The sequence below is a fragment of the Diospyros lotus genome, chromosome 11, assembly GCF_014633365.1.
Source record: "Diospyros lotus cultivar Yz01 chromosome 11, ASM1463336v1, whole genome shotgun sequence".
Classification (NCBI taxonomy): Eukaryota; Viridiplantae; Streptophyta; class Magnoliopsida; order Ericales; family Ebenaceae; genus Diospyros; species Diospyros lotus.
In genome coordinates, this window is record NC_068348.1 from 29,481,295 (window position 1) to 29,504,458 (window position 23,164).

The window sequence follows — 23,164 nt, forward strand, 5'->3', positions numbered from 1 at the left end:
TAAGTCTCAATTACAACTAATTCTTAGTTCTCACTGGTCTCTCACAAGTGATTTACATACTTTAAATAATAAACCAAGTATCTTATTTATATACTAGTTTTTTTGTTCACCAAGATTAAAGTTTTCTTTCTAATAACAATTAACAACTGACTAATAAATAGAATTACACACTAAATAGGAAACAAATATTAAAAATAAAAAATAATTTTCAAGACTAATTAGGATTTCTCGCTGAAAATCCCAACAAATCACCACATCAGCGAGAATTCCTAAAAACATTCGTCTATTCTTTGACGACGACCATAACTATCTATTACCAATGATCACCATGATCTCGATCACCAAAATCACCGTACCCTACCATAAAAGGTGCAACCACTCAAGCACATTGTAATACCCGGGAATGGTATGAGGATATAAATGGTATTTAATGAAGGGTGTAATTGGAATTTGCAAAAAAATGAGACTTTAAGGTACACTATCACAGCTTTAAGCAGCCGAATCAGTTAGAGGGAGTACCCTGGACCCTAGAAGATTAAGGAAAATTGTATAATATTGACGAGTGATTTAAATTGTGATTTTTAGTGATGAAAGAAATTGAATTGGAAACAGTTTTCGGTACAGCTGTCGATCGAGCTGAGGAAATCAAATCGACGTAGGAGACATCCAGAAAGTCAACGGAACATGTCAAGGACTAATATTTATTGTATAGAACAACTCTTAAGTGATTTCGGGTTGAATCGAATGGATTTAGGGTTAAATCGACCAGCCGGGCTTAATTGCAATTTTCTAATTTTGCCCGAGAGAGGTCAAAACGGTAATTATTCGAAAGTTTCAAGGGGCAAGTGAAAAGTACAAGACTTGTGGGACTTAGCGATGGTGTTGGGAAGATCAAGGGTATCAAGGAAAATGCCAAAATGAGATTTGATAAAATCAGGGGGTGAAAATGCAATAAACCAAAGTCTGGCAGTGTGAACACAAAGGGAAAATGGTCGCCGCACTGCCACCTCACGTGGCCGCCGTTTCTGGCGATGGGACGACCGAGGGTGGCTTAGGGGAGGTGCTATACGGCGCAAGGATGCTTAGTGGCTAAGCCTTGGCCGGTGATTGGCCGAGAGGTGGCCGAAAATCGCTATAAAAGGGGGGCCGAGGGTTTCAAAAATTTTGCAAGGAATCGACTGAGTTTTTGGATGATTTTTAGAGCTTTGATAGAGGGCTTTTGGTCTCGAGGCATCAAGAATCATTTTGGGAGTGTTTTGAAGCATTTTGGTGAGCATTTGAGAGCTATTTGAGCAAGGTCGAAAATCGGGTGGCGGTCTGCCTTGCCCAACCTGCAACTCGCTTTTCGAGGTGTTTTCTGGTGGCCTTTCGGCCTGATTTTTGTGGGGTTGTGATCGATTCTTCAAGGGTTTTAAGGGGGTACTGGTTTCAGGGCCATCAAAGCTACCGCCAGCGACTGGCTAGAGGAAGAAGACGGTGGCGCGTGCAGTCACGCGCCAGTCTTCACCCTCACACACGCGCCAAGCGCGTGAGCAAGGGCATTTTGGTAATTTTGATTCCAGAATTTTTATTTAATTATTTTAGAATTTTCTGTATTGAAATATTTGGGAAAATGGTTGAGGAAATAATTATTTTGGAATTACCAAGGTGAAAAATGGGAGAAAATAGAAGAAATTAAGGAAAATTTGAGGAAAATTGATTTTAATGCTTCCTTAATTAATTATGGTATTTAGGAAGTATTTTGGTTCGAGGTTGACTATAAGTTCGAGTACTTGTATTTTGGCACGCAAAACGAGGTTGTGCATGAGGATCGAGACGATCCAAATACGTCGAAGTGAGTAATTTACCCTAAAACTTGGTGTTTGTGTTTCCTAAATGTATCATGGATTTTATGCAAAATGGTTTTGTGCATTGAAATGGTAATCGGTGACGGTTGGTTTTTATGAGAGAGGTTTATCCCTAAACATTTTGAACTAGTGCATTGCATTTTATAACATGTTGTTTATATGATGCATTGAATTGTGAAATATGCCATTGTCTTGAGTTTTGTGTGTACGTATGGAATGTCAGTCTCGGATGTTGTCTGGATAGTGTAGCCATAATTCTCCAAGGGTGTGACGGAATAATAGAGGTATTTGATGCTGGTGTGCATGTCAGGATAGCCGCCTTGGTTTCCGTGCCAGACCGTTTGGTCAGGGAAGTTGCACTAGAACAACTAGGTGGTCCATACAGTATTGTTCATGTGGGATGTCAGCCTAGGATGTTGTCTGGATAGTGTAGCCGTAATTCTCCAAGGGCATGACGAAATAATAGGGGTATCTGATGCTGGCGAGCATGTCAGGATAGCCGCCTTGATTTTCGTGCCAGGCCGTTTGGCCAGGGAAGTTACACTAGGATGACTAGGTGGTCCATGTGAAATTTTGGAGTTGGGATTGTATGGTGGTTTCTGGATGCTTAAGGTGGGAACGTATTCTGGTGAGATGCATTGGCAACCCCATTTAAGCTAGAATCGTGTTGTGTCGTCGAGTCGGTATGGTGACATAGCTTTTGGAGGAATTGCTCTTTTCCCGTGGTAGGATTAAGTGCGTGGGATTCTCTTAGGCTAGGGCTTACCGGGTGTATTGGTTTATTTCATGTCTTGCATTCATTCATGAAAAATGTGATTTTGAACTCTCATTTAGATGATTCAGCATCTAATTTGGATTATGTCCCTGGAATTTTCAAACGTTCCAGGTTAAGGCAACGGTGCGAAGGGAAAAGGAATTGTCGAGGAGTGACGGCGATTAGAGAACGTTTTATATTATGTCTTTTTAGTTATGTTGTTTATTTTGAGAACATCATGTAAGCGTTGGTGCAACTTTATATTATAAATAAAGTGGTTTCGGTTTTGGTTATGACCTGTTAAGATTTCGATCTAGCTTCTGCATTTGTGTTGGTGAACCTGTCTTAGTTATTGATGGTTCATAGTTGATATACTGAGAAGGTGTAACGGGATCTTCGGGGAACGGTTTATGTTGAGTTTCTATTGTTTGTTTGAAAAAAAAAATATCCCCGAAATCTTACGTTACGTAACGCCCTCCCGGGAATTGGGGTGTTACACACATACTGCTATAAGATTTTTGCAGCACAATGTCAAAAAATACATTGTTGAAAAACTATGGTGCAACCCCCATGCTTAACTTCCTTGGGAGCTCTTCAGCCTTCGACATCATTTCCGCCACACACCTTGCATCACCATCAAGTCAACGCCCATGTGCAAACTTGCTAACCCGCTAGAAGTATCACATCCTCTTTCATGACAATTTTGGTGGTCTAGCCGCATGCCATGATTCGTATATGCCATCTCTTTAGATGAAATCTTCATCTCCCACAATATTGAGAGACAAACTTCTAGCGTCACAATCTTTAGAGCCATTTGCCAAACTTACTCCATCAGCGCAACAATCCATTTTCACATGACCAGATTATTTACACTTCCAACATATCACCTTCTTCTTGGAGTTCTCTTTCCAATTTTTGACAAGTGTTAAATCCTCATAAGTTTTATCTTCACTTCTCAACCTCTTTACTTCATAAATTAATTTATTTGCCACAATCTCAACTTATAGTTGGACCCCATGCGTCAAGATAGGCTTCATGTGTGCATAAGAAGATGGAAGTGACCAGATGAGTTTCAACACTTTGTCCTCGTCTTCTATTTTAACTCTAATTGATTCTAGTTTAGCAACAATTCCATTGAGTGCCCTCAAATGATCAGAAGTTTTCATACCTTCAGTCATTTGCAATTTGTGAAACTACTTCTTCAAATAAAATCGATTGTAAACGATTTTTGCTTGATACAATTCTTCAAGCCTCTCCCAAAGTTCCATTGCACCAAATATTCCTTGAACATTAGCAAGAACATTCTTGGTTAGGCATAATCGAATTGTACTTATAGCCTTCAAATCAAGTTCTTCCCAATTATCATCGCTCATCACGGATTTTCCAGAACTAGCACCAACCATTTCTTTACCAGATTTTTCAAAACTTTCAGGAGTTGGTTTGTCCTTCAACACCTTGTGTAACCCACATTAGATCAAAGATATCCTTGACTTGTATTTTCCATAAGCCAAAATTGATCTTCCCATCAAATTTTTCACAATCAAACGTCAATATGCTTGATATATCTTTTACGTATTAGGCGACTAATAACTAAAGCTTTTATATCACTTGTTGGGAAAAAAAATAAGATGGAAAACAAAAAATTCAATCACACTCAAATACAAGATATTTTTACGTAGAAAACCTTAAAAAGGAAAAATCATTGCCATCAAGACGATAGAGAAAAATATCACTATGTAGTAAAGTTTACAACTATAAAGATCAATATTCTCTCTCTAAATTCAAGTCCTAGTTACACTCAATTTCTAACTCTCATTGGTCTCTCACAAGTGATTTGCACTCTTTGAATAACAAGCCAAGTATCCTATTTATGGACTAGTTTTCTTGTTCACCAAAGTTAAGGTTTTTTTGCCTAACAATAATTAATTGATTAATAAATAAGATTACACACTAAATAAAAAATTAATATTAAGAATAAAAATAAATTTTAAAACTAATTAAGATTTATAGTTGAAAATTCCAACCATAATGGCAATGGGCCCAGTAGACCAGTCCTATATCTCTAATGGCAATAGGCCCAGTAGTGAATGTTAGACACCTTGGGAGTAGGTATATAGGAAGCTAGTAGTCCATTGGGCTTCATCCTTTTAGGGTTTATAGTAAATGTATTTTATTTTTAAATAATTTTATCAATAAATTAAATATTTTAAAATACAATGCACATAATTATTTTGACTTAATTAGACTCACTTTAGTTTAATTTAAAAGAGACGTCAAAAGAAATGCATCGAGCTCAAATGGAAAACAAAAAATCCAATCACACTAAAATACAAGATATTTTTACGTAGAAAACCTTAAAAAGGAAAAATCAAGGCCATCAGGATGATAGAAAAAAATATTACTGTATAGTAAAGTTTACAATTATAAAGATCAATATTCTCTCTTTAAATCTAAGTCCTAGTTACACTCAATTTTTAAATCTCATTAGTCTCTCAAAAAGAGATGCATAGAGCTCAAAAATTTTAAAAAAATTTCTTTCAGCTTTTAGATTCTTAATTCCAAAAGCATGTTAGTTAATTTGCATGGCATTACATAATCTTCACAATTTTTTATTTTTATTTTTTTTTTTTTGGGGGGGGGGGGGGGGGGGCTGGGGGGGGGGGGGGGGGGGGGGCATATTGTGAAGTTCACTGGACAAGAACAAATATAACAAAAAAATTCATAATGGGTTCCTTATAATATAGGTGGTCCCTTCTTCTATGGGTAAAACTACATGAATTAATAAATATAGAAATTAATCCACATTAAATTAGGTAGGACTGTTCCATTAATTCCTGTTTCTAACTTCATCAATGTGCCCAACTGCTGCCTTTGCTTTTCTCTTAATTTCTTTCTCAGAGCTAGGGATACATATATATATATATATGTTCAAGTTCCCAGTAATTAATTGCTTGATCAGGTCATCACTGGGATTCCTCTAGCTCCATTTTCCCTCCTACCAAACAGCTAGCCTCCCTCCCCAGCTAGCTAGAATTATCATATTATTTTTATTATTAGCTTTAATAATTTTCTGTAAATTTCTTTGAATTGAATGCATGCAATGCACTGCACCCCCTCTCCTTTCATCAGCGTTGACAAATAGGCAACTCAATTAAGCAGTAGTGGTACCACTGTTTTTATAACAAAATGATCAATAATATATATAGGTGCCATCTTAATTATCTAGCTGCATTTTATTAATGAATATTACACCATTTATTAGTACTGAAAAAGACATATTTTTGGTATTGTTTTATTTGTAAATTCTAAATATTTTTTTTATTAATTATTAACAAATATATATTTTATTTTCAGATAAAATATAATATTAGAGTGTTTGGAGCATTAAAAGGGACACATTATGGGAAATAAAATCGTATTTAGCTTCAAGTTCAAAGTACCTCTTGGCCCATTTTTTTATTTTTTTTTCCATGCAACCAAACAGCCTTACAAGACAGAAAATAATGACATGACCTGTATATATGTACACCATGCAAACAGCAGGAATAAACAAAGTCCAGGACCACTGATCGATTAGATGATTTTCTATGGAAGACAAATACTACTGCGACGACTAAGAAGATTTGATTCAGTCTCCGGAGAGGTACTTTTCTTTCTTTTTCCTGGTTGCCAAACAGTCTGGCCAGAAAATACTATATAATGTATGCGTATCTATATATATATATAACAATATTGAATACGTTATGTGAACGGATAAAGTGGTGTAGATGTTGATAATATATATGCAAAATTCATAAATATATATTATAAATAGGAGTTTACGTGATTATTAACGAATTACACCCTCATCTCTAACACTCGAAGCAACATCTAACAGGTACATGTACCATGTATATATATGTACGTAAATAAAATTAAATAATATTCGTTTAGTTATTAATGTAGGTGTCCCAAAAAAACTTGGTGTGCTTCTAATAGAATTAGAAAGCAAGCTGTGAGGTTGACTCATCACTTGTGATATCATACATATATATATATACACGATGTGGGAGATTGAAATAATGAAAACATATTTTCTTATTATTTTTTAAACACCAACACTACGGCCAGTGTTGGACCCTTATTAACAAGGACCACGTTATATTAATAAGGTTCACGTTATATAGTCCGACAATCTAATCTTATCAAGAGACTTATCGAAAAATGCAAAAATGATAAAAATACCCTCATCAAATTGCAAATTTGTTTCCTTGCCTCCTCTCTCTCCTCTCTTTCCCTTTCCATGGCTGCCTCCAACAAGCGTCGATCGCCATTGAAAGCAGCTATGCGATGCAGCGACAATCAACGCTTCCTTGAGACTGTCATGAAAAGGGAGAGGGAGGAGACGGAAAGGAAACAAGTTTGCAATTTGGGTAGAGGGGCATTTTTGTCATTTTCATGTCATTTGATTCGCCTCTCGATAAGGCTGTCGGGCATAGTAGATTAATTTTATTAACAAAGCCCTAAAAATTTAAATATAACGGGTTTCTTGGATATTATGATCATAAATTTCAAAAATGAAATCCTGTTGTGAAGACTACCCTCTCTCTCTCTCTCTCTCGCAGAGGAGTTTGAGCTAGGGTGCAATGCAAGATGATGATCCAGGAGCTAATTAATTCACTGCTATTGAATTTATGGCCTAACCATTCAACCGTGGTGGCAAAGGCTCCACGTCGCTACATTGCCCTTATTGACACCTCCATATACTTCTCATTCAATCTCGTTAATCAATAGCTACCCCCATCTCATCATCCTGCGTTTTCTCTCTCTCTCTCTCTCTCTCTCTCTCTGTGTCACATGCGAAAAATGGAGCGCTATGGCAAGAAGAGAAGCCTGTGCAGCTTTATAGATGAAGAGAAGAAACTGGCAATCCATTCCCCGATATCTCCCCGTCGTCTCTCCTTCAAAACCCTCCATGAAATGGCTGCCCCCGAAGAACCTGAAGCCGTCGCCGCCGCAACCAACTCCCTCTATTCCCTCATCCCTCCTCCCAGCCCAGATTCTCCATGGACACTCTCCCCCCTCCACACCCCCTCCCCCTCCCTCCTCCACCACTGCATCGCCTCCCTCCACCGCCACGACGGCAACATCCACTCCATCGCCGTCTCCCGGTAAGTAAATCCATTTATTACCTCATTTAGCTATATGGTTTAGTCATCTCAATTCAATCTTTAGTGTCATCATTTATGTAACTAACAATTTTTCTCGTTGTAATCACCCTCTACAAATAGGCTGTTAGCATTTACAAGTAAAAATGTTTTATTCAGATATATGATTTTGTTCCTATGCCAGGGGGGTCGTCTTCACCGGCTCCGACAGCCGCCGGATACGCGCCTGGCGGCAGCCGGACTGCGTTGAGCGGGGCTACATCCGCGCAAGTTCCGGAGAAGTCCGGGCGATTTTGGCTTATGGAAACACCCTCTTTACATCGCACAAAGATTGCAAGGTCCGGGTATGGAATGTGATCAATTCGGAGTGCTTTAGGTCGAGAAAAATGGCCACTTTGCCCAGAAAATCTCCATTTTTTCTGCTTCCGAGAGCCGGCAGCCAGCACCAACACAAGGAGTGTGTTTCTTGCATGGCTTATTACCATGCAGAGGGGCTTTTATACACTGGTTCGTGGGATAAAACGGTGAAAGCTTGGCGGGTTTCCGATGGCCGGTGCGTCGATTCGTTTCTGGCGCACGACGATAGCGTAAACTCCATGGTCGTGAACCAGGACGACGGTAAAGAAACAACCAGATAAATAACTTTTAAATAATATAATCTTAACTTTTGAAAACTCCATTACTATAACAGAGTGACCTTATTAATACGTTATAATCCCATCATAGAAAAGACCCACAATCTTAAATATATATATATATATATCTAACATTTCAACAGCTATTCGATATTAAAATCAACTTGATAAATTCGACAGGCTGTTTGTTCACTTGCTCTTCGGACGGATCGGTGAGGATTTGGCGGCGAGTCTACGGCCAGAGCTCTCACACTCTCACCATGACGCTGAAATTCCAGCCGTCGCCGGTTAACGCTTTGGCCCTTATAAGCTCGTCGCCGCTCTCTTGCTTTCTCTACTCGGGATCCTCGGACGGGTTCATCAACTTCTGGGAGAAGGAGAAGCTCTCGAGCAGATTCAACCATGGCGGATTCTTGCAGGGCCACCGATTCGCAGTCCTCTGCTTGGTGACGATCGAGAAGCTGATATTCAGCGGCTCGGAGGACACGACGATTAGGGTTTGGAGGAGAGAGGAGGGGAGCTATTTCCACGAATGCTTGGCGGTTTTGGACGCTCACAGAGGGCCGGTGAAGTGCTTGGCGGCGACACTGGAGATAGAGAAGGTGGTGATGGGGTTTCTGGTTTACAGTGCGAGTTTGGATCAAACCTTTAAGGTTTGGAGAGTTAAGGTTTTGCCTGACGAAAAGATTAACGTTTGCATGGAAGGGAGGGAGAGGATGAAGATGATGGAGTACGAGATGAGCCCTGTGTTGTCGCCTTCCTGGGTGGAGAAGAAGCGTCAAGGCAGCCATCATTTTCTTTGAATGAATATTCTAAAGATGTGTAAATGTGAAATGGAGAGTCTTCCATGGACATGGCTACTAATTAATCTCAATAATTTGGTGGTGATTATGAATAGAAATTAATGACTAATTACAATTTATCTATATATAGTTGATCTTATCTAATAATAATGTAATAAAAACTTAATATCTTATTATAATTATAAGCTTGTAATAGTATTATTTATAATATTTGAGTGTATCATAATTAGTTTGGTGTATCTTTAAACAATAATAAAAAAAAAAAACAGGATAAATGTTATTCTAAAACAACATTTTAATAAGAGTCCAAACTTAACAAGGATTAATAAAAGAATTAATTACCTCTCCACGGATATGATGCAATGGTAAAATACTTCAAGTTTCACATAAGAATATAGGGTTTCAAATCATTACGGTGACTTAAAAGACAAAATTATTGTTAGAATGCAACGTTTAGCTAAAAGACACTCAAAAAACAAATCTTGCATAGACTAAATTAAATGTCCAGAATATATATAAACTGTATCTGTATCCGAATTTACTCGAAAGATGCATTAAAGGCGAGTGATCGATGTTATCACAATGAGTGTTGTTATCTATAGTAATTCTAACTATATATCCTAATTAATTTACAAGACAAAAAAAAAAAAAAAAAAGCATCAAATCACACTAGCTACAAGATGGAGAGCCACAAAACTATATAAAATTTCAACCCTTTTTTGTAAAGAAAAAAGAAAGTTGGTTGCCTTTAAACAAAGAATGATGGTCCTTCACTAAGATACAAAGAAAATAATGGGTGTGGTGGATGTGATTGGAGGGTACTGGTGATAGCCATGAATGCCCCACCCATTGAAGTTGTACTTTTACTTTAATTAGTAAAAATGTAGGAGGATGAGGTGGGAGGGATCATTGAAAGAGGGGCACTGCAGGTAGCTGCATAGCCATTCATCCTCCCATCAATACTGTTCAGATACATGGAGGAATCATTAAAAATAGATGACGTTTGCAAGCATCTTTACTGAATTAGCACTGGCCCAAAAAAAAACTATCCAACTAATTAAACAATTTTAATTGTCTTTCATTTAATCTTACAATTCAATTATATTATGTTATACATTCAAATTGTAGATACATAATAATAATAATAATAATTAGTGAAAATAAATTTCATTTTAAAATTTAAATTTATAGGACAACCAACTGTCAAAGCTTAAAAGCAATCTTTATATATATAAAAGTAGAATAGTTACTGATAAGAGTTGACTTGTCCAATTTCTCGCCTAAGCATTGCTGATTTTTTTTTTTTTCTCAAGCTATTAATCTGTTTATATTAATTATTCAACAAGTTTCAATGTAGTAGGTTTATTGAATATAGCAAATTTTAGTGTACTAAAAAATAAATTATTCAATAATATTTTATTTAATTTATTAAATACAACAAGTTTCAATGCACTAAACCAAAAAATTAATTATTTAATTTATTAAATATAATAGGTTTCAATGCACCAAAAAATAAATTATTCAATAATATTTTATTCAACTTATTAAATACAACACATTTCAATGCACTAAAAATTGAATTATTCTATTTATTGAATATAGCAATTCTGATGCATCAAAAAATAATTTATTTAAACTTATCAAATACAACAAGTTTCAATGCACTAAAAAATAAATTATTCAATTTATTGAATATAACAGTTCCAATACATAAAAAAATAAGTTATTCAATTTATTAAATACAATAGATAAATATTTAAGAATTAAGAAATAAAAAAATATATCTTACACATTAAACAACAGATAAAATTACCCCTCCAAACGAGTGGAACGCTATTTGTCAAACAAAAAAAAAAATCAAGCTTCTTATGGCATTTGAATACAGCATATAGTGATTAAAAAATATATATAAATATTTAATTATAATTTATTCAATTTATTAAATATTTAGAAATCCAATAGATAAATATTTTTTGGTGCAGGTTCCAATGCACCAAAAAATAAATTATTCAATAATAATTTATTCAACTTATTAAATACAACAAGTTTCAATGCATCAAAAAATGAATTACTCAATTTATTGAATATAGCAATTCTAATGCATCAAAAAATAAATTATTCAATTTACTGAATACATTAAATAAATATTTAGCAATTAAAAAATAAAAAAATATACCTTATACATTAAACAACAAATAAAATTATCCCTCCAAACGAGTGGACTGTCTTTGGAACCTATTTGTCAAACAAAAAAAATTTCAAGCTCCTTCTGGCATCTAAATACAACATATAAATATTTAGGAGTTAAAAAATAAAAAAATATATCTTACACATTAAACAGCAAATAAATATGATTGATAATGATTTCAGTGTTAATTCAATATTTTACATTCAATTTATTGAATACAGGCATCAAAAAATAAATTATTCAATAATGATTTATTTAATTTATTGAATACAACAATTTTAATTGCATCAAAAAATAAATTATTCAATTTATTGAATACACCAGATAAATATTTAGGAATACAACAGATAAATATTTTTTGGTGCAAATTCTAATGCACCAAAAATAAAGTATTCAATAATAATATATTAAACTTATTAAATACAACAAGTTTCAATGCATCAAAAAAATAAATTATTCAATCTATTGAATATAGCAGTTCCAATGCATCAAAAAATAAATTATTCAATTTATTAAATACAACAGATAAATATTTAAAAAATAAAAAATATATATCTTACACATTAAACAGCAGATAAAATTACCCCTACAAATGAGTGGAACGTCTTTGGAACCTGTTTGTCAAACAAAAAAAATTTCAAGCTCCTTATGGCATCTGAATACAACATATAGTGATTAAATAAAATACATAATTATTTAATTATGATTTATTCAATTTATTAAATACAACAATTTCAATACATCAAAAATTAAATTATTCAATATATTGAATACAACAGATAAATATTTAGAAATCTAACAGATAAATATTTTTTGGTGCAGGGTCCAATGCACCAAAAAATAAATTATTCAATAATAATTTATTCAATTTATTAAATACAACAAGTTTCAATGCATCAAAAAATGAATTACTCAATTTATTGAATATAGCAGTTCCAATGCTTCAAAAAATAAATTATTCAATTTATTGAATACAACAAATAAATATTTAGCAATTAAAAAATAAAAAAATATATCTTACACATTAAACAACAAATAAAATTACTCTTCCAAACGAGTGGACTGTCTTTGGAACCTGTTTGTTAAAAAAACAAATTTTCAAGCTCCTTCTGGCATTTAAATACAGCATATAAATATTTAGGAATAAAAAATAAAAATATATATCTTACACATTAAACAACAAATAAATATGATTGATGATGATTTCAATGTTAATTCAATATCTTACATTCAATTTATTGAATATAGGCACCAAAAAATAAATTATTCAATTATGATTTATTTAATTTATTGAATACAACAGTTTTAATGTATCAAAAAATAAATTATTCAATTTATTGAATACAACAGATAAATATTTAGGAATACAGGAGATAAATATTTTTTGATGCAGATTCCAATGCATCAAAAAATAAAGTATTCAATAATAATGTATTAAACTTATTAAATACAACAAGTTTCAATGCACCAAAAAAATAATTATTCAATTTATTGAATATAACAGTTCTAATGCATAAAAAAAATAAGTTATTCAATTTATTAAATACAATAGATAAATATTTAGGAATTAAGAAATAAAAAAACATATCTTACACATTAAGCAGCATATAAAATTACCTCTCCAAACGAGTGGAACGTCTTTGGAATCTGTTTGTCGAACAAAAAAATTTATTTGCTCCCTAAATGGCATCTGAATACAACAGATAAATATTTAAGAATACAACAGACAAATATTCTTCATTTAACCGATTTTTCTGCAAACTAAAACTGAGACACAATATTTGCCATGGCTCAAATACTGCATATGCTGAGATATGTTGACAACACTCGGGCAAATTGGGCGTTCAAGATACGAGTCATCCGAAAGTGAGAAGTTTACAGTTATCATAACCAGAACGAGGTTAACAACATCATTTTAGTATTGTCTGACAAAGATGTAAGTTCGAAAAATGCTATTTTTTGTTCTTACCATGCACTTTTATTATTTTTACCAATATATAATATGTGTAATGTGTCATTTATCATGTTGTGTAGGGGATACAAATGCATGCAATTGACCTATGTAGGTCTTTTTTTGAAGAAACCTGTGGTCAGTTATGGGCAACTATACGTTGCAATATCAAAAGTTACAAGTCGCAATGGATTGAAGATACTAATATGTGATAAAGAGGGTGAACAAACAACTTCGACCACAAATGTTATATATAAAGAAGTCTTCCAAAATTTATTTTAATCACAATGAAATAAAATTGTTATTTCTTCACTAATTCATGTAGTATATTAAATTTACTATAATGTGCATTTCATATTTTGAACTATTATTTTATATATATATATATTTGTTAAATATTGTATCTCGTGCATCGCACGGGTCAAGAACTAGTTAATTATTAATATTTGTAAAGAATTCTAAAATTTTAAAAACAATTAGTCTTAAAAGTATTTATCATTATCTTAATTATTTTTATTATTATGCCTTCCGTGCATATGTTCCACTACTAAAGTGACCTAGAAGGATCATAATTATGGCCACAATATAGGAGATAAGTCTCTATAATCAAGGCAAATTGCTGCTTAGTATTCGGCATTTAGGTTTATGAAAAGGATATGCCTGGTCAATTGAATGGAGTCGGTTCGTCAAGTGTTATTTTCTGTTTCTTAAGATAAAAGTAAAAATAGTAAACTGAATACAGCAGCAAACAGAACCAAACAGAACGACTCTAAATCTGCAACATGAGAGAGAGAGAGAGAGAGAGAGAGAGAAAGAGAGAGAGAAGGCATTGAAGACCAATCAACAAACCATTAACGCAAAACTACTTACAAATGAAAGGGGAGGAAATCAACATACAGCAGCATTAATTAATAGCATAATTAATACCCAAAGCCCTACATTATAGAAATTATTATTATTCTTATGATTAGCCACTTCTTTATGTACCCAAAAGAGATACAAGTCTAGAAAGGTTCATCGTCTCTTGGAAGAGGAGCATGAGACCTATCGATGAAGAAGTTATCGTATATAAATCCGGCGAGGCCGCCGCCGATGAGCGGTCCGACCCAGTAAACCCAGTGGTCGGTCCAGTTCCAGGCAACCAGGGCCGGGCCGAAGGACCTTGCCGGGTTCATGGAAGCCGCAGAGAAGGCCCCGCCGGCCATGATGTTGGCCCCAACCACAAGCCCAGTTAGCAGCGGGCCCAACCCATCGAGGAAGCCCTTCTTCGGGTCCACAATCGTGGCGTAGACTGTGAAGAGCAATGAGAATGTCAACACGATCTCCATGATCACGCCTTGTGTGTAGTCCACTCCACTTGCCAGTGTGTGCACTGGCGTTGTCTGCATACATGACAATATCAACATAACAAACGCTACAAGAATTTCAAGTTTTAATGGTGGAAATATTTCATTGTTAAAATCAAAAAATTTATCGCTAAATCAATTTAACGACGGACTTTATCCCTCACAAAAATTATCACCGCTAAATTTTTTTATCAACAGATCCGTCACCAATTTAGTGACGGATTAGTGACGAAAAAAAATTAATCAATTAGATAAAATTTTAATTTTGTAATTAATTTTATAAATTAAATTTGTTTCCCACTGGACAAACTTTTACAGATGTTTCAGTATATCTCATCTTTAGTAACAAATTATTTTTATTTTAAATAATCTCATTTTTTAAAAATTAATTAGACTATATATAAACCTAGAGAATTATATTTGTGAGATGGAGGCTATAATTGTAAATTAATCAATTTCCCCCACTCTTTCCCTCCACACCCCATTCTATCCAATCAAACCACACCTTAGAGACTTGAACTTCAACACAACAAATACCTAATTTCTATTTTTATCTTTTACCGTCAATAATAAAAACCTGAAGATCTTGATGTTACAGAGAATTTTTACAGAATCGATGTTGCGAGGACTGTAAATTAATTAGTTAAGAGACTTGATCACTTACCAATCCTCCTGTGAGATACTTGAGGAGCGCACAGGCGGCGGCGGAAGCCAAGCACTGATCGATCCAGTAAAGGATGGATCGGACAACGGTGATGTGGCCGCCGGCACAGAGGCCGATCGTCACGGCCGGGTTGAGGTGGCCTCCGGAGATGCGGAAGCCGGCCGATATCATCACCGCCACCACCAGTGCGTGAGCCATGGCCACGAAGAACAGGCCGACCAGAGAATCTCCCTGGAGCTTATCTGTTCCAAGGAGGACAGATATAGTAAGAAAATTGAGACACAATTTGATTCATTATACATAAAGAGCTATGTTTGTGTAACTTCCAAAATTCTAGATCAAACAGCTTGCTTACCGACTGCCATGGCGGAGCCGACTCCGGCGAAAACGAAGAGGAAAGTGCAAATAAACTCGACAGTGAGAGCTTGGATGCAGTCCGGCTGAGTCGCCTCTCGTCCGGTACCTATCGCTATCTTCCCCATTATCGCTAGCCGATGCGCCGGACGGCTTCTTCGCCTGCTGAACCTGATTAGAGACAACGAATCCTAAAAACACAACATTGGCTGCTCTCGATCTGCTTGATCGAACGTAGCACCAAAAATGTAAATTTATAGAGGGTGTATTGTCATGTTGTACCAGGAATGACGCGTTAATAATGGAACAAAATAATTGGCATCTTCCGATGACGAAAATGCCCGTTGACTTATGCCGTAATTTCCATTCTGCCATTTTGGAAATTGCTGTGGCGATTGATTCCTCTCTAGACTCTAGCTATAATGGCATCTCCAACCCTTTAGGATTGGGTCTTACCCCAACAGTTTATTCTTTTTTTCTTTATTTTTTATTATAAATATTTATTTTATTTCTAAAATTATTTACTTATTTATTATATATCAACTTAAATTACTATCTAAAATTTATATAATTAACTAAAAAATACCCCTAGTTCCATTTGCTAATTTTTTTGATGATATTGAAAGATTCGGGAATGATTTATCAAATTATTAAATTATTATTTTTATTTATGTAATATTTAAAATTTAATAATATTTAATTCTTAAGATGCATGAGTTGTAACGTTGATTCAGTTTATTTTAATTTTTATATAAATTTTATTTAGTAATTTTTTAATTTAGTATATTTAATAATTATTATTTAATAATTTATAATTTAATGCATTTATTAATTATTATTCATTAATTAATTATAATTTATTAATATTATTTAAATATTATTAATGTTAATAATATTTAAATAATATTAGTTAGTATAATTAAGAAAAGAAAGTTAAAGTTGGCAGTGTTTGGATAATCAAAAAGCGATTGATGGGGCAATGAGTGTGCCGCTTCGTTGGTGGTGTCTGTCCTCTTCATATTTTATGGGCTTCCATCTCTTTCGCTCTACTTTCATGTCCAATACGACAGTAGCTGCGCAGTGGAGGTCGTGCATGCAATGCGATGATGCGATGGATGGTTAAGAGTCTGCTTCCATTGACTAATAATAAATAGGCTTTGTTTGGAAGCCTTTTAATATAGGATGAAATTAAATTATAAAATATTTTCTTTTTTGTTTATGGAAAATGATTAAAAGAAATTAGAGATGTGGATTGTGGGCCACGTGCAAGTGCGGTTAAAGAATTAGATATTTCGAATTAATTTAAGGGCAAATATGAACTTTTACAAATGCCCATGTTATCACTAATAAAAATAAAATTTCTCTTTCAATTCTTTTCCAATTTGAGAGATGAAAAACAAGTAATTTGGAGGCTAATAAATAGAAAATTATTTCATTCTATTATTATTATTATTATTATCCCTTGCAAAAAAAGTAAGAATATCAATCAATAATTAGGTCGTATAGAAATGAAAATAATAAATGAATACATTTTTAAAAAAAAATAAGAAATGAAAACTTTAGCAAAACACATAAATAAAAAATATAAGTCTTTTTATAAATATAATTTTTAATATAAAAAATTAATTATTCAATAAAAAATAAACATAAATTCTATCATCCATTCAAACAAATATAAACAAAAAAAAATTTCTTCTCTAACATGATCGTAGAACATAAATACATTTCTAAATTAGAAATATATTTTTAATATATTTTGAATATTTTTTGATACTGTGAAATGAGTCTAAAATATTTGTAAAATTACTAAAATAACCCCCAAAAAATTCCGTGCATTTCTTGAAGTTTTGAGATAGAAAAAGTTTGAAAACGCGAAAACAATACAATTTTGTGGTTACTATGCATCGAAGATCAAAGGTTTAGGGTTCCCCAATCAAATGTATTATAAGGCTGTTGAAACTTTTCCTTTAATTATCTTTATTTTATTTCACACGAAATATGTTTCATAAATAGAGGAACGGCAGCACCAATTTTGGTTATGTAATAAATACTATATATGTCCCCACAAAGAAGTATGAAAAATTTTAAATCTATAATTTTATATTTATCATAGAATATTGATAGTCACCTAAACCACTCTTAAAATTAACAATAATGAATTTTTAATGTTAGCACAGAAAAAATAATGGATAGTGGATTCTTCTCGACATATTTTAAGTAAATGATTCTCGTATTGTGAAAAAATAATAGATAGTGGATACTTCTCAACATATTTTAAGTAGATGATTCGTCGTATTATAAGAATCACGTAAAAAAAATGACCTCCCCCCCCCCCAAAAAAAAAGAGGGGTTAGACAAAAACAAATCATTTATGTTATAGTGTATCTAATAAGTCACTTAAGCTTTAAATTTTAAATAACAAGTTGAGATGACTAACTAAACACGATGTAAGATGAAGCAGGTGTTTAGTTTAGATGTTTGACCGCTTATAAGCTACTCCTTCAATTTAAGAGAGTGTTTGGCACATCTTTTTTTTAAAAGGCTTGTAAGCCTTTTTGCTTTTAAGCTATGTAAATCTTAAAAATTGGGTAGAGTTTAAGTTGACAACGCATTTAAATAAATATATTTTAAGTTGTCAGTTAAATAGTTATGTATTTTGTTTAAAAAAACTAATAAGTTATCAGAACTTGTCAAAAAGACAAAAATGAATATTTGCTGAATAATACAAATAAAATTTATAAAAATATTAATTTTTAATAAAAATAAATTATAAATTGATGTCCAACTGATAAAATTATTATAATTATATGTTGATAAATTATATACAATTATTAAAAAAATATATATGAATACAATATATATATATATGTTACATAATATACACACACAGAGGTGGCTAATGGAAGCACGAGCGATAGAAGACGACGATGGACATAAAAGAGGCAGATAGCGATGATGGAGGAGCTAGAGGCGACAACTGAAGCTAGAGTAAGGCGATGACGACAAAAAGCTAGAGAAGGGTTGTGACAGCGAAGGCAATGAGATGAAGGAGATGAGTAGATTGAAAATTAAAAAGTTGTGTGAGGGAAAATGTCTTTTATTTGGTCAACGAAATAAGCTATCAAAAACTTATTTCGAAAAGCTAAGGGAGCAACTTTTTGAAAACGCTGCTAAAATAGTTTATAAGCTTAGCAACATTTAATCTCATAGATTTTAACAAATACGTAACAAAAAAAAGATAGGTAGCTTATAAGCTAAAAAAGTAACTTATATGTGATCAAACCAAGAACTCAAACACCCTCTAAACATTGTATTCATTATTTAGTTACACAAACATTGTTGAGAACTTATTTTGTTAACTAAATTAATTAAAATTTTACCCTAAAAAAACTCAAATATTTCCACCCCTCTACCCTTAAACATTACATTCTCTCATCCTCTTACCCTTCATATGCAATTCGTCGCCTCCCTCTCATCTTCTATTGTTGACCTTTATCACTGTAGCTTTCATCTCTGATTGTTACCTCCATCGCCGCCTCTTCCATTGTTCGTCATTGTCGTCTCCATCGTCGCCTCATCTATCTCTATGCATATATATATATATTTTAATATCTATTGTATTAATATATTTTTTAATAATTATATAATTTATCAACATCTAATAATAAAAAATTTATTAATTAGACATCAATTTATAATTTATTTTTATTAAAAATTAATATTTTATATATTTTATTTATATTATTATGTAATATGTCTATTTAAATATTTTTATTAAGTTCTTATAGTTTATTAACTTTTTTAAATCAAATACATAAATTTATAAATAATATTTTAAAATATATTTATGTAAACACGTTATCAACTTAAACACTAATCAATTTTAAACTTTTACATAATTTTTAAATAGAAAACTTTAAAAGCAATCTTAAAAAATAATAAGCTAAACAATCTTACAAGTCAAGCGTTTAATGTCTAAAATGAAAGCCTGGCATGTTAGACAATCACAAACCCTTTGCTAGTTTAAGATTATGATTTCAAGTTTTGTTGAAGAGCACCATTATAATGCTTATCGTTGGACAATATAGCAGTTACTCAACAAAAAAAGAGAAAAGATGGGCCATGCATGTGGCAAGGGGCCCATCACTCTCTCTCACTTCGTCAAGCAACTGCTTTGTTGTCTTTGTTGAGATCTATGGTTATTTAAAAGATCTTGTATAACAATGTCCACGACTTTATATGAAACGACCAATAATATTACAAATCAAGTTTACTTTCCTAACATCGTGATATTGATTTTATTAAATATGTAAGCATAAAGTGTGACACCCAATATTTATACAGGTGAAAACTTCCACGCCCTGCACGTGCCTGCTGTTTTGCCGCAGGCCTCACGAGCCTTCCGCTGTGCCACGCCCGTCTTCTTCTCCGTTCTTACGGTGATCGGAACTGTCTGAAACCCCCTCGGTGTTTCTCGCCTTTTTTCTTCTCTTTTTCTCTCATTCTTCCTTCGTAGCCCTCGGAAGACTGAAAAATGACCGGAGTTCTTGGTCTTTTCGGCCGGGTTTTCCCCATTTCAGGCGACCATACCAGTTTCCGGCGATTCAGATACCTCCCTCGATTTGGCTCCAAAGTCCCTATTTTTCGTCTTGTTTTGATTCCCAGAACCACAAGATCAATAACCCTGTACAAAAAGGCTGAAAAACTTGCTCCATTCCTTTCAAGCTTTCCTTTCAATTTCGGCCACAGCTTATAGGTAATCTTCGGCCGCTCCATCTCCACATTCGACCAATGAGAGGCCACGGAATCGCTTGAGGGGGATAGGGCACTCGAGTGCCCTAGCCGTAGCCATCATCGGAGCCTGTGCATCATCGGTCGGTGACTCAGGTTCCACCGGTCAAATTGGCTTCAAATATAAAAGTACGATAACTTATTCAGACTTTAGCACTTCATCCACGGGCAAGTACCAAATGCAAAATGTGAAATCCTATCGATGAAAAAATAAAAATTAATTTTATTAACAAAATTAAAATTCATTATTTCTAATTTAAAATTAACTTATTTTACTACTCTACTAAATTTTCTTTTTATTAAAATATTATTTAAAAAACTGAATTATTATTATAAGTAACCAAATGAAACATTTATATAATAATTCTTTTTATTTATAAATGCCACACCTTAGGCATCGGGATTTATTAAATCGTTTATTAATTAAAAAAAAAAACAAAGCAAAGGGATCAGCAGCCGCCGCAAAAGAATCCTTAACTACATTAATTAATCACCGTCCAACTTATTATAAGACGCATGATCACATCCACAATCGCAATGTCCACTTACTAACCTCACCCTCGATAAAGTACAAGGGTGGGGCCCCATAGCTTCATCATTCGCGATCATGAACGTGCCATCCAGCTCAAACACAGTGGCCCAATTTGTTTTACATAAATAATTTTTTTCAAAAATAATATATATTTTTATCTCTTATCTGGCACAATCATACTTATTTTAAGGCTAAAAGGATATTCCATCTCCTTCACTTTAAGTTCAAGGTATTGTGTTACTTAACTTTTAATTTTTAACATATTGTGTAAATTAACTTTTAATTTTATAATAATTGCATACTTAGATCTAATAAACATAATACATGAATTATACGTATTATTGAAGTTGGTGAAAACAGTACCATCATCTTCTTCTTCCTTATTCCTACCACCAACGATCTTTTCCTTTTCTTGTCATCTTTTACAGATCTCTTGTTTACCTACCCTTTCGTCGATCAATCTCTCATATTCCTTGACTCAACTGACCTCTCACCTTCTTTGTTGTCAACCAACCCTGATCCCTTTTTTTTCGTTACCAACCAACCTTTGTCTCGTTTCTTCATTGCTAAATTGACCTTGACATCGAATAATTGGAGTTTTTGTTTGTAAATCGAAGACACAAGAAATAATGGCGATTTGTGTTACATGAAAACATCGATTCATATTTATGAATTGACTTATGAATCGACGATGGCTTAGTCAATTTATGTTACATGTAACTTATGTGCTATATTTATTAGATTCAGGTATGTAATTATTATAAAATTAAAAATTGAGAGGTATAATAAATTTAAAATTAAATATTAAGATACACAATAAATTTAATTTGAAACTGAGGTGGCCAAATGACGTTTTATCCAATATTAAAGTCCTTTTACGTATTTTTAACGGGGCTGGCAAAAAAAGGCTAGCCGAAGACAAATTATAGGGCGTGCGTAGGGCAAGCCCCACCTTGCATTATCGGCGAAAAGAGGAGCTGACCTGTCGCTTTGGCGCTTAGTTCATCATTCATGGCTCCGAGGTTGGTCCTCAAGCAGAATAATTGTGAGATTTTACAATTAACTCGACTCTGTCACGTGTCTGCTCATGTGTGGTCTACAGGTCAACCAGTGGCCGTGGTCCTCTCGGTGTGGTGTGGGTGAGCCAGCTAGAGATGAGTTGCCAGATTAACTGGTTAAAGCAAGCATTTGGTCAATGCTTAAATTATTAATGTTGTGTTTTACCATTTTAACTTATCTTATTTCAGGTGTCTATTAAATAATTTTATTTTATGTGATTAAACTCGACTCATTTAACTCATTTTATGTATTAAGTTTGATCTAATATGGCTAGTAATGAACTTTAAACTCAAGTTTATGAATATTTTTAAAAGTGAACCTATAAAAAGGTTTTTTTGAATGCTTGGTTCATTAATTTAGAAGCTTGGTTTTTAAAACGTTTAGAAGCTAAGAACCTAATGAAAAATGTCGTTAGAAGTTGTAAAAATGAGTTTAATTTCTCGTTAAAAAATAGCTTTTGAAAATTATACCAAACACTTAAAGATTTTTAGTAATTATAAGTAATATAAATCGACTAAAAAACTCACACCAAACAAAAGCCAAATGATGATGTCTCAAAATTGATCATCACCCATCCCATCCAAAAATTGTGCCCGTGATTAGTTTTCTTAAACTAACACTCTCAAATGTTCTTGATCTCAAGCTTTTATAAGATTGTTGGACTTGTAAAAGAATAATCAAGCTTAGTCCCCTAACATGTCATCTGATAATCAAGTTGATCATAAGAGTTAAAATTAAATGATGCAATTATAATATAATTAATAAGATATTTAGAATGATTGTTCTTGCGCAACTTTCGGTGTTCATGCCCTTGATTACACCAGGAGAGGTAAATTGTAGATGTGAGGGTTCGTTTTATTGCGCAGAACGAAAATTGAACTCACAATCTACAGAACTGACACTAACATATTATTTACCTGACTATTCTATCTATGTCCTAGGGCTACAATTAATAAGACACTTGGATGTTCATACCTTTAAATAGGTGTATTAGGAGGGGATTTTCTTCTCATTTGGGGCAGTCTTCCTAGAACAATATGTTCAAATTGGGCCTGAAACAGGACTGGGCCACATCCAGGGCCCATAATTCTAC

The 23,164-nt window shown here is 33.4% G+C and overlaps 2 protein-coding genes across 2 annotated transcripts; one reads left to right on the forward strand and one right to left on the reverse strand.

The window, feature by feature from the left end:
- Positions 1-7,410: 7,410 nt before the first annotated feature.
- On the forward strand, positions 7,411-9,304 carry LOC127813315 (protein JINGUBANG-like). The gene is made up of 3 exons (XM_052354236.1): positions 7,411-7,751; positions 7,933-8,366; positions 8,564-9,304. The coding sequence occupies exons 1-3, from the start codon at positions 7,438-7,440 to the stop codon at positions 9,184-9,186; spliced, it is 1,371 nt and encodes a 456-aa protein (XP_052210196.1). The 5' UTR covers positions 7,411-7,437; the 3' UTR covers positions 9,187-9,304.
- Positions 9,305-14,154: 4,850 nt separating this feature from the next.
- On the reverse strand, positions 14,155-15,937 carry LOC127812537 (aquaporin TIP4-1). Its single transcript, XM_052352951.1, has 3 exons — positions 15,691-15,937; positions 15,336-15,577; positions 14,155-14,707 (listed from the first exon to the last, which is right to left on the reverse strand). The coding sequence occupies exons 1-3, from the start codon at positions 15,815-15,817 to the stop codon at positions 14,330-14,332; spliced, it is 747 nt and encodes a 248-aa protein (XP_052208911.1). The 5' UTR covers positions 15,818-15,937; the 3' UTR covers positions 14,155-14,329.
- Positions 15,938-23,164: the final 7,227 nt, after the last annotated feature.

What these genes read in the sequence shown, in the direction of transcription:
- LOC127813315 (XM_052354236.1), top strand. Translation starts at nt 7,438, where the DNA reads ATGCGAAAAATGGAGCGCTATGGCAAGAAGAGAAGCCTGTGCAGCTTT. An exon ending in CACTCCATCGCCGTCTCCCG is followed by an intron (nt 7,752 to 7,932) that starts GTAAGTAAATCC and finishes TTCCTATGCCAG; the next exon opens with GGGGGTCGTCTTCACCGGCT. An exon ending in GGTCGTGAACCAGGACGACG is followed by an intron (nt 8,367 to 8,563) that starts GTAAAGAAACAA and finishes TAAATTCGACAG; the next exon opens with GCTGTTTGTTCACTTGCTCT.
- LOC127812537 (XM_052352951.1), bottom strand. Translation starts at nt 15,817, where the DNA reads ATGGGGAAGATAGCGATAGGTACCGGACGAGAGGCGACTCAGCCGGAC. An exon ending in CGGCTCCGCCATGGCAGTCG is followed by an intron (nt 15,578 to 15,690) that starts GTAAGCAAGCTG and finishes TCCTTGGAACAG; the next exon opens with ATAAGCTCCAGGGAGATTCT. An exon ending in AGTATCTCACAGGAGGATTG is followed by an intron (nt 14,708 to 15,335) that starts GTAAGTGATCAA and finishes TCATGTATGCAG; the next exon opens with ACAACGCCAGTGCACACACT.